The sequence below is a fragment of the Moschus berezovskii genome, chromosome 2 (assembly GCF_049115385.1).
Source record: "Moschus berezovskii isolate FMDL1 chromosome 2, NW_MosBer_1.0, whole genome shotgun sequence".
NCBI classification, from domain to species: domain Eukaryota; kingdom Metazoa; phylum Chordata; class Mammalia; order Artiodactyla; family Moschidae; genus Moschus; species Moschus berezovskii.
The window spans coordinates 3,356,109-3,369,033 of NC_142461.1; the positions used below are offsets into that span (position 1 = coordinate 3,356,109).

Below are 12,925 nucleotides of genomic sequence, written 5' to 3' on the forward strand. Positions count from 1 at the left end.
TCAGAGGCTTCCCAGGGCAGAATCGGCATCTTTCAAGGGCTCTGTAGCATCTCAAGGAAAGTTTCACTGAAAAGGAAATTTCAGCCACGCTTTTCCACACTTGGTTCCCGTGGCAGAGGGAGGCCCTGGTGCGGTGGGGCATCAGGTCACACAGAGACCCCTGGACACGGGCCGGGGGCCTCAGCGTCTGGTGGTCTCCTAGTCTCGTGGGCCAAGATCTCCTCACGCCCACTGGAAGGCGGACTGCGCAGACCCGGTTTCAGAGACCGGCTCTACGCCTCTGGTTCTGAGTCTGTCGTCTCAAGCCTCGCTCCGTCATGTCTTAGCGTCGCCCGCCAGGCTCCTGTGACCATGGAATTCTCCAGGCAAGAATACCGGAGTGGGTTGTCATTCCCGACTCCAGGGAATATTCCCAACCCAGGAATCGAGCCTGGGTCTCCTGTGTCGCTGGCAGATTCTTTACCGTCTGAGCCACCAGGGAAGCCCACTGTCTCAGGCCTCAGTGTTCTCATCTGTGACTTGGGGACGCCCACATCCTACTCAGCGGGGTTGCTGTGAGGCTGATATTGCATGAAGCAAGTCTCTCAGGGGAAACGATGATCTAAAGAGATTACTCCAGGGTTGAAGCTCCTATCTGTCCCGGCATGACTGCCTCTTGAACTAGGAGTGATCAGTCTCATGGGTGGATGAGCCTAAAAACTCCTTACTCTTGGACCGACATCAGCCTCCAAAGCTGCCAGTTAGGAAGACACAGGGCTGATTTAGTTGCCTTCCTCTGGTGGGTCAGGACTCGTAAGCCAGGGCCCTGGGAGTCTGGGGGAGTGGAGATATGAGCCAGGACAAGTTGGCCCCCGCAAGATGGTGGCAGCCCGGGTGAGACACCCAGGGGTCCTCAGGGCAAGGTCACGGCCCATGAGCTTCAGGGCTGGCAGTGCCTGATAACGTTCTAGTTTATGTTTCTGTGCCAGAACCCCCCCATGCTCTCTTCAGGCCTCGGTTCAGCTTTAACAAACACGCAGCCAGGGACTTCCCTGGTGGATCCAGTGGCCAGTGCAGTGGATGTGGGTTCGATCCCTGGTCGGGGAGCCAAGATCCCACATGACTCTCAGCCAAAAAACCAAAAGCAGAAAACAGAAGTAACACTGTAACAAATTTAACAGAGACTTCAAAAATTTTCCACATCAAAAAAAAAAAATCTTTAAAAAGCAAGTCAAAAAACCCCCAAAACGTCATGCAACCTAGCTGTGCTGGTGGGGTCAGGGTGTCCGGCTTCCCCTACCACAAGGTGAGTGTGTGTGTGTGTTGAGGGCTGGGGTTGGTGGGCCAGGCTGTTGTTGAAGCTGAAGGGAGGAGCCAAGGTCGTCCCGGGTACCCCTCCCCAGGGACGTTTTCAGATGCCCAGGGAGGGACCTGGTCTGCCTGCTTTCAGACAGGATGGTGTGGCTGGCTCGAACCACACTTATGCGGTACCTGGGGAAACTGGTTTATGCTTTGGAAATGCTTGGCACTTGATAAACGGCAGCCGGTAGTGTCGTAACTGGAAACCAAAGCTCCTGTTCTCGCGGGACTTTCATTGCAGGGACTTCCCCTGGTGGAGTCTGCTTGAGAATGTAACTGCAGCCCACGACCCTCCCCTTCCCCGCGGCCAGTGTCTCTGCCACTGGTTCCCATATCTACCCAACCAGGGGCGATGCCCACTGGCTTCAGACCTGGGCTTGAGTCCTGCTCTGCCATGCTCCTGCTGTGAGACCCTGGGCAAGTCCCTTAGCCTCTCAAGCCTCAGAGTACTCATCTGTACAGTGGGGATGCGGACACTGAAAAAGGCTCAGGGCAGAGCTGGGCGTTGCGTCAGTACATGAAGCTACCGTTAACTCTCCAGGACAGTCATGTAGCGGGGGGACGAGGTTCCTTTAAGCCTGAAGAATGGATCTAGAGACCCGGATTAGGTTTGTGCGGCTGCTGGGGTGGGGCCGTCTGCCCTGCTTAGTGAGATGTGGAAGGATCCTTGCGGAGTATGTTCAACATGCAGACGTACAGGCTCCATGCCTAGAAAATGACGGAGGAGGTCTGGGCAGCGGGGCTCTGGGACCTGCATTCTAAATAAACTCTCCGATGAGTCAAAGGTCAGGGACCCTGGAACACACTTTGCCTTCCGATGCAGGGGGTGTGGGCTCAATAGCTGGTGGGAGAGCCAAGATCCCACACGCCTTGCAGCCAAAAAACCAAAAGCATCAAACAGAAGCAATACTGTCACAAGGTAAACACCTTCCCTGCTCCCTATCCCAAGGTTCTGTGCGTGCGCGCTAAGCCACTTCAGTCGTGGCTGACTCTGTGCAACCCCACGGACTGCGGCCCGCCAGGCTCCTCTGTCCACGGGATTCTCCAGACAGGAATACTGGAGTGGGTTGCCACGCCCTCCTCCAGGGGATCTTCCCGACCCAGGGATAGAACCCACATCTCTTACTTCTTTTGCGTTGGCAGGCGGGTTCTTTACCACTAGTGCCACCTGGGAAGTCCACTCCATGGCTTCACAGCCTGGCAATCAGGTGCTTCTCTTCTGGTCCAGCCTGAATGCCTCCCCCTGTGTCCTCTGGTTGTTCTGGTTACTTTCCGGAGAAACAGACTGTCCTGACTAGTAATCTGTGCTCGGGGAGTGAGTGAGGGCTGTGGGAGGAGGAGTTGGGGGAGGAGTGGAAAGAGGGCAGTGATGTAGGGGCAAGAACATGGGGTTTGGAGGTTCAAATCCAGGTTATCAGTTGCACGTTGTATGATGGGAACTTTCCTAAGCCTCAGTTTCCTAATCTGTGAAATGGGGATAATGATGCCTGGCCCTCAGGCCATGTGCAGGTTAGAGAGGATATGTGCCAATGGCCTGGGGGTACTGCCCTGGCACGGATGGTGCCTGTGAACAGGAGTTACCGCTTCCCAAGTGACTTCTTACAATCGCTCTCTTCCGGGGTGTACCAGGCCAGGGCCAGTGTCCCTGGGACGTGGGTCGCTGGGCTGGAGTAAGATGTACACCGTCCCCACCCCTCAAAGTCGGCCCCAAGGGGTTCGGGGGTGCTCACCACGGAGGACAGGTCCACGTTCTCCACCCTCCTGTCCTGCAGCAGCACAGGTTGCAAGCCGGCCACGCGGAGCCGCGCGGAGGACGTGCGGTAGACAAAGCTCAGCAGCCAGTCCGCCCTGTGGGGGAAAGGACGCAGTGAGAAAGGGTGGATGTCAGCCTTAGGAGGGCCTGGCCTGGCCCCAGCGAGCCTGGTGGGATGGGCGCTTCTGCGGGAAACCGGGGCTCACTGCGCCCAGGGATGGCGGTGGCAGCTGCAGGCGCCGATGCTTTGGGAGCACCACCGGCCTGGCAGCTCCGAGGAAGCCGCTTGGTTCCCTGCCGGCTCCCCAGGGCAAGAACAGCGCTGACGAGCAACAGACAGTATCTGCTGAGCGGATCTGAGGGAACTGGATGCCGTGCTCCAGAAATCAGCACGAGACTGGGAGCGATGCATTCAGCGGCTTGTGGGCTCCCAGTTCCCCAGGATGTCTGGGCCGAGGCTCCCGGGGAGATCAAAGAGAGGCAGCAGGACATCTGTCTCGGGGAGAGGACCACGGGGGTCTCAGACACATGCTCTGCAGGCTGGGACTCTGGGTGTGGGGGCCCCGCCATCTGTGAACGGGAGGGACTGAGGCAGGTCCGGCCTGCAGCCTCCTACCCTCAGCCACTAGGAGGCCAGGGCGACCCCCAGGTGGGTCACAGCCTGCAACACCCCTCCTCCGCTCTCAGGGGTGCTGTGAACCCCGCACTCTGTTCCCCATCACTCCTAGCCAGACATCCGCCCTACACTCCGGGGAGAGGGTAACCGGGCCCTCTGCAGCCTGACTCTTCAGGTATACCGGGCCGTGTCCACAGCAGGCCTGGTCTACAGGGCCCATGGGTCAGCGTTCCCCCTCGAGACCCTCCGCCCCGTCTGGGGTGAAGCTGGACCCTGTGCCCCAGCAGGTCCATGCGTGTGGACACTTCTGTTCCCCTTCAGCCTCCAGGACTGGAACTCTACTCAGCACATCAGGCTGTCTTTGGTTTAGACCGAGTCTGACTCTGGTTAGGAAGGTCCCCTGAGTGCATTATTTTTGTGAGCTTGTTTGAAAGCAGGGCTCTCCCTCCCTGCCATGCTGGGGGGACTGGCTGAGAGTCAGGGCTCCCTGCCCTGCCTGTCTGACCCACTGTCTGACCACAGGCGAGGCCCCCGAGCTGTATGGGACCCACGGTGTGGCGGGCTCTCTAGGCTCCCTGGTAGTTTTGACCCTTTAGGATCTCTGACCACGTGGGTGCCTGTGTGGTTACCACCCTGGACACCCCTGGAAGGACCAGGGTCCAGAGTTGAGGGGCTCTCAACAGACCGTTGGGCTTCCCAGGTGGTGCTAGTGGTAAAGAACCTACCTCCCAATGCAGGAGGTGTAATGAGACGTGGGTCAGGAAGATCCCCTGGACGAGGGCATGGCAACCCACTCTCGTATTAGTGCCTGGAGAATCCCAAGGATTGAGGGGCCTGGTGGGCTACAGTCCATGGGGTCACAAAGAGTCGGACACGACTGAAGCACTTAGCACGCTCACATGCAGACAACAGACCCGCCTGTCGTGTCCCCCCGACTCCATCGTCTGAATCACCCACCAGGCCCCTCAAACAGAAGCCGGCAGGACCACGTCCCAGGTCCCCCTTCCCCACCATGGCCACTGATCACTGAATCCCCCTGCCCTGCTCCCCCAGGACCTTCTGCTCCAGCTCTGAAATCCAGCAGCCTCTCCCCCCAGCCCCTCCCCTTCCTTAAACTCTCACCCGACCACGGCCCTGTCCTCTCAGAAGCTGACCGTGACTCCCCATTGCCCACAGGCTTTCTTTCCTAGAAAATTCCTTAACTCCCTCCAGAGTTAAGCAATACTTGCACATCCCAATGGCTAGCCTCATACTGAAGGCCCAAGAGAGTGTCCCTCAGAATGATGGCTAAGGGGAGGAGGGAGACTGATCCGAGCTGTTCTATCAGCTAATCATGAGACACGTGCATCAAACACAGGGTGTGAGGGAGGCCCCCGAAATGGTTCTGACGTGGAAAGTCATAAATGAGAGACCTGCCTGCGGTACAGTGGGTAAGAATCCACCTGCCAGCGCAGGGGACACGGGTTTGACCGCTGGTCTGGGGAGAGCCCACACGCCGTGGAGCAACTAAGCCCGAGGACCCCAAGTACTGAGTCCGAGCGCCCAGAGCCTGTGCTCCCCAACAAGAGAGGCCACAGCATCCAGGGGCCCGTGCCTCGCAACTCGAGAGTGGTCCCCACTCACCGCAAACGGAGAAAGCCCGCGCCTGGCAACAAAGACCCAGAACAACCAGAGAGATAAGACAGAAAGAAGGTCGTAAACCGGCAAGGTCGGCATCGTTCCTGCCACGGTCCATCTTAACGGCGACCACGCTCCACTTAACAACGTTAACTGCACTTGTTTATACACACGTACAGATGAACTTCCAAGGACAGAGGGTGGTCTACAGTCCACGGGGTCGCTAGAGTTGATTGTCACTTAGCGACGACAGACAGGGCGAGATCATGTGTCAGAAGGTTCCACAGCCTCGAAACTGTGCTGAACGAACCCAGCACTTTTGTTTCATTTTGCGGTTTTTGCAGAGGCCTGCCAGACCCTCTGCACCCAGCGTCTGCCTCTCTCGCGGGGGGTGGGCCACCAGCCCCTGCCTGGGACCACACGGAGCTAGTCCTGCCCTGTCAGTCACCGGCTGCATGACCTCGGGTAAGTTGCTTGACCCCGCTGAGCCTCAGTCTCATCACTGTGAGTTACCTCGCGGGGAGGGCAGGAGCACGCCCAGAGAGGGCGCACTGTGCACCCAGCACTCACGCCCGTGAGCCCTGGGAGGCACTGGGTGTGACGGCGCCCCTCGCTCTGGGCCTTGGCGGTGCTGCGGCCTCTCTTGCTGGGCCCACTGTTTCCGGCTCTTGATGGGCTCCTATCCACCCCTTCACCGTCGAGCTTGCATGTGCCCCTCCAGGGAGTGGCCCTGGGCCCCCACCTGATATTAGTGACCCCTGTCCCTCCGGCGCCTGCCGCGTGCTCCCCTTGGGGTGTCTGTTGCATGTCCTCCGTGTGTCCGTCCCTGGGTCTTCTCCTTTCCCGGGCAGAGAGCTCACTGAGGGCAGGACCGTGTCCTGGACCTGCATCCTGCCTCCCAAGTGAGTCGTGAGCCCCCTTGCGGGGTGGGGTGCCCAGCAAGCCCGGCCTCAGTGGCCTCAGTGCTCCAGGCCAGGCGGACGCATGAATCCCCTGACAGGCACCACGGGACCTGCGGAAGGCTGTGCCCTGGGTGCTCACAGGCCTGGAGCCCCTGGTGGGCAGGGGTCCGCCCTCCCACCACCTGCTCCTTCTAGCATCAGCCCCTCCCCACACGGTGCTGGAGGAGAGACCACGCGGGGAGTCCCCTGGAGCTCAGAATGAGACCCTCTCACTGCAGATGCCCAGGGGTCAGGCAGACAGCTCACCTGAGTTCACGTCCTGGCTCTGCTGTGTGACCTTGGCATTTGACCCTCTCTGAGCTTCAGTCTCCTTGCAGAACAACAGGGAGCAGCACCACTCAGCCCGCCGGCTTCCAGGGAGTGTGTGAAAGCGGGCGAAGAACTTGCAAGTTTTATTAACATACATTATAAATTTATAAGTGTGTATAGTTTGGTAGCTCTGGCCTGAAGCTCCCCTCACGCCCTCACTCACTCTCCATCTTAAGTAAGTTCACCGCAACTAAAGCGTCTTGGGGGCCAAAAATGTGAATGCCTGGCTGCCGCTTAATTTAATCAAGAAACTACAGTTATTGTTTTGGTTTGGACATTCCTCGCCTCTTCTCTCCTTCCTCCTCCTCCTCCTTTTTTCTCTCTGAGAGATGGCTCAGGATCTCACACAGTGATGGAAACCCAAGCGTATGAGCCTCAGGCTCTCAACAGAACAGACGGGTTTAATAAGATTTTGCTGCTTTCATACCACACACATGCAATTTTAATTCTTTCCCTTTGCTGTTTATGAAACACACTAAAAAAAATCCTGTGCTGTGACTGTGCCCATGTTGCTTACTGGGCACCTACAAACAGCTGATCCTCACCCCACATAATCTCCTTTAATCTTCCCAGAACTCCTGTGCAGGACGGCCTCTTATCCCCATTGTACAGGTAGGAATACTGAGCTTCAGATTTGTTTGTACAAAGCCATCCGAGAGGTAAAGGATGGAGCCAAGATTTTAACCAAGGACTGCTTGATGTCAATATTGTGTCCATTCTTTTTCTTTTCTCATTTCTTAAACTGTCCTTACTTAAAAATCTCTTTTATAAATATATAAAAGTCTCTTTTATTAAAAAAGGAGTACATATATACACATATGTAACTAAATCACTTTGCTATGTACTTGAAACTAATGCAATCCTGTAAATCAACTATGTATCAATGGAAAAAAAAATCTTTTAAGCCGTCCTTCCAATCCCTGTCTACTCTTCATGGGTATTAACTGTTATTCGTGTCTCATGGTCCCTCTGGACCTCCCTGTTCATTTCTAGACATACAGATACATATATGCACACGCAGAAACTTTTTCTTTTGAAAGTGGGTCCATAGAATGTATTGTTGCCCTTGCTTTTTTTTTTTAAATTATTCCCCTCTTCGTGGTCATTTAGGTCACTGGGTTGCTTTCAATTTTTATTAAGGAAGCTGCAAGGATCCCCTCTGTGCATCCACCTCTGTGCATGTGAGTATCTATTTATGCAGGATCACAGGAGCCAGAATCTGTGGTATCAGAAGGCTGGCACATTAATAACTTGGATGAAAGTGAAAGTGAAGCTGCTCAGTCATGTCTGACTCTTTGCGACCCTGTGGACTGTAGCTCACCAGGCTCCTCTGTCCATGGAATTCTCCAGGCAAGAATACTGGAGTGGGCTGCCATTTCCTTCTCCAGGGGATCTTCCCAACCCAGGGATCAAACCCAGGTCTCTTGCATTACAGACAAACGCTTTATCCTCTGAGCCACTAGGGGAATCCAATAACTTGGATAGATATTGCCAATTACCCCCCAAAAGGATTCACTAAATTCAGCTACCACCAAGAAATACATACAGTGCCCATTTCACCACATCTTCACCAACACTGAATGTTATTCATGTTTCAGATGTTCGATGATGTGTGGATGGTAAATAGTGTTTTACTTACTTCAGTTGGCATCTATTTCATTAATAATGAGGTTGGATATCTTTTCAAAAGTTTATTGACTGCATTTATTCCATGCTTATGTGTAGATATCTTTTGGCCATTTTCTCTTTTATCTTTTAAAATTTTTCAGGCCATACCATGTGGCATGTGGGATCTTAAGTTTCCAAACAGGGAGTGAACCCATGTCCCCTGCATTGGGAGTGTGCAGTCTTACCACTGGATGGCCAGAGAAGTCTCTGGCCATTTTCTTATTAGATTTTTTAATTGATTTGATTGAGCTCTTTATATATTATGGCTCTTTATCTTTGTTTCTTTGTTCTCTCTACCATATTCTGATTCTAAGAACTCAGCTTAGAATATGAGTGACAGGGTTTGGGTGAGAATGGATACATGTATGTATGGCTGAGCCCCTTCGCTGTTTCCCTGAAACTACCACAACGTTGCTCATCGGCCATTCTCCAACACAAAATGACAAGTTTAAAGTTTGAAAAGAAAAAAGAATATGAACGATAAAGTCATACTAACTGGTTGAACTCTGACGTCTTGGTTAATGCCCTCTATCCATGGCTAAAGATCATCTTTATCTTTAGCTCTGGACATGAGCTAAGTTATCAAAATGATAAAGACTTTCCAAATCTGTTCTATTCAGCTGCAGGTTCCACTTAGGATGGTTGGGCTTAGATCAAAACTAAAGTTAACTGGCCTAGTGACTTAACTTCTCTGAGCCTCAGTTTTCTCACTTGTAAAATGGAATCAATAATACGAACCCCTTAGGGTTTTGGGGTAGGATCTTCCCTTCCTCCCCAGTGTCTAGGGCACCACCTTGGCTGAAGCCCCTCAAGTCCTTCTCAAATCCCCGGCCAGGATGCTTCCTTTCCAGCCCCACAGCCATCAGCCTTTGTAGCCCTCAGCTCTTGCTGGAGGATTGGTCGTATGCGTGGGTGCTGGGACCCCCAAGGCTGTCATCCCCGCCCTGAGACACTGTTCTGAAAGCCTGGACAATACCCACTCCCTTCCTACCAAATAATGCACACGAGGGACTTCCCTGGTGGTCTGGTGGATTAAGAATCCGCCTTTCAGTGCAGGGGACATGGGTTCGATCCCTGGTCAGAGCGAAGATCCCACATGCCACGGGGCAACTCAGCCTGCGTGCTGCAACTACTGAGCTCGCACACCACGACTAGAGAAGACTGCATGCCGCAGCAGAGACCCAGCACAGCCGAGAAATGATGAACAAGTAAAGCACGCCAGGGCTCATTAGTCAGCATTTCAAGACCTCGCATTTGGGGCTCACTCTTTGCTTCTCAGTCTCAGCCCACTCACCCATGTCCCTCTTGCCCCAGATCACGGTGACCAGCCTGGCCTCTCGAGTCATCCTATAAACTGGTCTCGGGCCTGACCCAGGGAAGTCCTCCTCAGGACCTGTCCCTCTCGTGCATCGTCCCATGAAGGAGGCTGCCCACTTCGGAACCCCGGCCTGGGTCTTGCTCCTACCAGGGCCAGTGCCCCACTGTTCCCTGAGAGCCTCCAGGACAAGGGCCTGGCCTCAAACATCTGTGTCCCCAGGTGACACATGGGGACATGAGGTGCTCAGCTAGGGTTGTCACGTCCCCAGGAGCACGGGGTCTGGACAGACCTGCAGTAGCCATTGATGATCCTTCCAGAAACCACCTTCCGGAAAGGCTCCCAGTGCTTGGCTTCTCCATCCACAGGCGCACCCAGCAGGACGACGTCCTCAACGATCCCTTGGCAATCTGGAGAGAGACCCCAGAAAAGATCATCAGCGCCCCTGGCCGCAGTGGGTCCCGCGAGGGACTGTCCAACAGCGGTGGAAGAAATGGATACCACGCCCACATGCACGCACATACTCACTCACTATTGTTCAGTCGCTCAGCCATGTCTGACAGTTTACGACTCCGTGGGCTGTTGCACGCCAAGCTTCCCTGTCCTTGCAGGCGCAAACACACTGGTGCACACAAAGATGCAAACACTCACACGTACTGCGGCTTCTGCTCACCGAGTTTCAGGCCCTGGGTCAAGCCCTCTGGTGCCTAATCTATTCCTACAAAGCCCACACACTGAAACTACCGAGCCTGTGCCCCACAGCTAGAGAAGACTGCCACAGCAAGACCCAGCGCAGCCAAAAAGTAATGAATGAATTAACAAAGCACACATCATCCCTGCTTCAGGGTTAAGGAAAACCAAAGACACTTCAGGGTCACACGGCCCGTGGGTAGCACAGTCCAGGTGGGCACCCACATCTACATCCACCATCCGTGAAGCTCACGGCTGACCGTGGACTCGGATGGAGTGTCTCCCCTTAGAAGGGACTCGTGGCCCCTCACTCGTTGCATGTGCCAGGTGGGAGATACCACAGCCTTCCTCTGCAACAGGTCCCCGGGGGCCTGCACGGCCTGGCGGTAAGGCGGGAGTGCAGGGGAGAGCCGGCGAAAGGGCGTGGAGTGGACGCATTGGCGCTGACTGAGCGGTTCAGGGAATTTCAGGCAAGGGCTCCTCTCACTGCAGCCCGTGGATGAGCACCGGCCCGTGGGGTGTCCGTCCTCTAAGCACAGGTCAGAGAAGCAGCGTCTCTTTGATCCCCCTGCAGACTGGAAGCCCACAGCTCACACAGGGGCGTGTGAGCCGCACTCTGAGAAGCGCTGCTCTCCACCCACGGGTGAGCACGTGCGTGCCCCCCGCCCCCGGCCACTCTGCAGCCCCTGAGCCAGCTGTGTCCTCGGGCCTGGCCTCACTCTTTACAGCTGCCTCCTCCTCTAACCTCTGGGTTCGGGGGGGTGGGGCTCGGCTTGCCTTGGTCACAGCTGTACAGCACAGGGCCTGGTCTATCCTTGGGGTTCAGGAAGGGTGTGAATGAATCGGTGAGTAAATGGCCATCCCCTGGGACAGCCAGGATACGCACTTCGTAGTTGCAAAGCTCTGGGTTCAAATCCCAGCTTAGTGACTTCTGAGCTGAGTCACTTCTCTGAGCCTACAAGTGGCTATGGTACTGCCTTGAGGGTCTCTGGACTGCATGGAGATCCAACCAGTCCATCCTAAAGGAATCTGTCCTGAATATTCACCGGAAGGACTGATGCTGAAGCTGAAGCTCCAATACTTTGGCCACCGGATGCGAAGAACTGACTCATTGGAAAAGACCCTGATGCTGGGAAAGACTGAAGGCAGGAGGAGAAGGGGACGACAGATGATGAGATGGTTGGATGGCATCACCAACTCAATGGACATGAGTTTGAGCAAGCTCTGGGAGCTGGCGATGGACAGGAAGGCCTGGCGTGCTGCAGTCCATGAGGTTGCAAAGAGTCGGACACGACTGAGTGACTGAACTGAACTGAGGGTCTTTAGGGGGATGAAGTCATGGTGGGGAAAAACCCAGGGCAGTGAACGCACAGTGGAAGCTGTCAGGTCGCCTGCCTGCCTTGCTCTCCCACCTCCCAGCACGTAGCTCCTTCTTAGAGTCCTGAGTGCCCCTACATTTGGGGAGTTACCTGCTCCGTGTTATTCTTGGGGAGTGGGCCCTAGAGGGACAACTCAGCCAGCCCTGCCCGTCTCCTGCTGAGAGACACGGGGCAGGTGGCTTCCTCTCCCTGGGCTCCGGTTTCTAACCAGAGCGCGTCTGGTTTCCACTTGAGCTGCGTGTCAGAGTTTGAGTAAGGGGTTCCAGGCTAACGGGAATCTGAGAACCCCTGTGCTCCTCTGGCTCTGGCAGATCAGATTCCCTGGCACAGAATCCTGACGTCACTCCGTGGCTTCCAGGGAGAGGATAAATGTGGCAGAAAGATGTGAAACTTCAGGAAGCTGGTGGTTTGTGTTGAATGGTACAGATGACTCAGATCCTCTTCCACATAAGGGCTATTTCAGGTGCCTGTGTTTCCAGCGAGGCTGTAGATTTTATTCTGAACCTGCTCTTGGCTGATGAAGAAACACAGGGTCTCAGAGGGGATGGGGTGTGCCGAAGGTCACACGGGCAGTGAGAACACAGCTGAGCCTAGAACCAGGTCCTGGGCATCCCTCCAGCAGTAGCAACTCAGAGCGCAGCCATCACGGGGGGCTTATCATCGCCCCCACAGTGCCAGCGGCTGTGGGCCAAGACCAACAACAGAGCTTTGCACTTTCTCTGGACGCCGGCCACTCAGGGCACCTGCCTGATGAATCTCTTTATCTCAGGAGCTTTGCTGCCCCAGGGGCCATCACCTGGCTGGCTGGGACCCCTTGTGGCCAGCAGTGGGACTGCGGCATTCCCCACCAGGTCACCTAGGGCGACCGCCAGGATGCCGTGACTCCCATCCGACAGCTGTGATGAACAGCAAAGAGGTAGCTGCCTTTTGCTGAACTGAGACTAGCAGCTGAAACTCATAAAAACGGCCAGAACAGTCAAATCCAGCCAGGGTGGGCAGCGAGCTGGAAACGTATTTACTGAGGCCTGGTTGAAAACTGACTTAACGAGACCTCCTCCCCTTCTGACGGTTACATAGTCAGAGGTGCCCTCCTTACATTTTAAAACATGATTTGTTCCCTGGGACAAAAGGCAAACCTGGAGATAAGCCACAAAGCAGTCTCTTGGTGACACACAGGTGTCAGCTAAAAAAACTTAGCAGGAATCATTTTAGATCCACCCAAGGGAGAATCCTATGTCCTGTTCCCAGAGTGATACGGTCCAGGAGGGGAAGTCTGAG

At 54.9% G+C, this 12,925-nt stretch overlaps 1 protein-coding gene across 14 annotated transcripts in view; it reads right to left on the reverse strand.

Moving 5' to 3' along the window:
* The window catches only part of TMCO4 (transmembrane and coiled-coil domains 4), a 107,694-nt gene that overhangs the window by 12,430 nt on the left and 82,339 nt on the right, over positions 1 to 12,925 (reverse strand). For all 14 annotated transcript variants that reach the window (XR_016038996.1, XM_088843145.1, XM_088843141.1 and 11 more), the window contains 2 exons: positions 9,871 to 9,988; positions 3,069 to 3,186 (listed from right to left, as the gene is read on the reverse strand). Coding sequence is in view for 13 of the 14 variants with exons in the window: in XM_088843145.1 (XP_088699271.1) it covers positions 3,069 to 3,186; positions 9,871 to 9,988 (236 nt within the window). In the remaining variant the exon portion in view is untranslated. The remainder of the gene's footprint in view (positions 1 to 3,068; positions 3,187 to 9,870; positions 9,989 to 12,925) is intronic.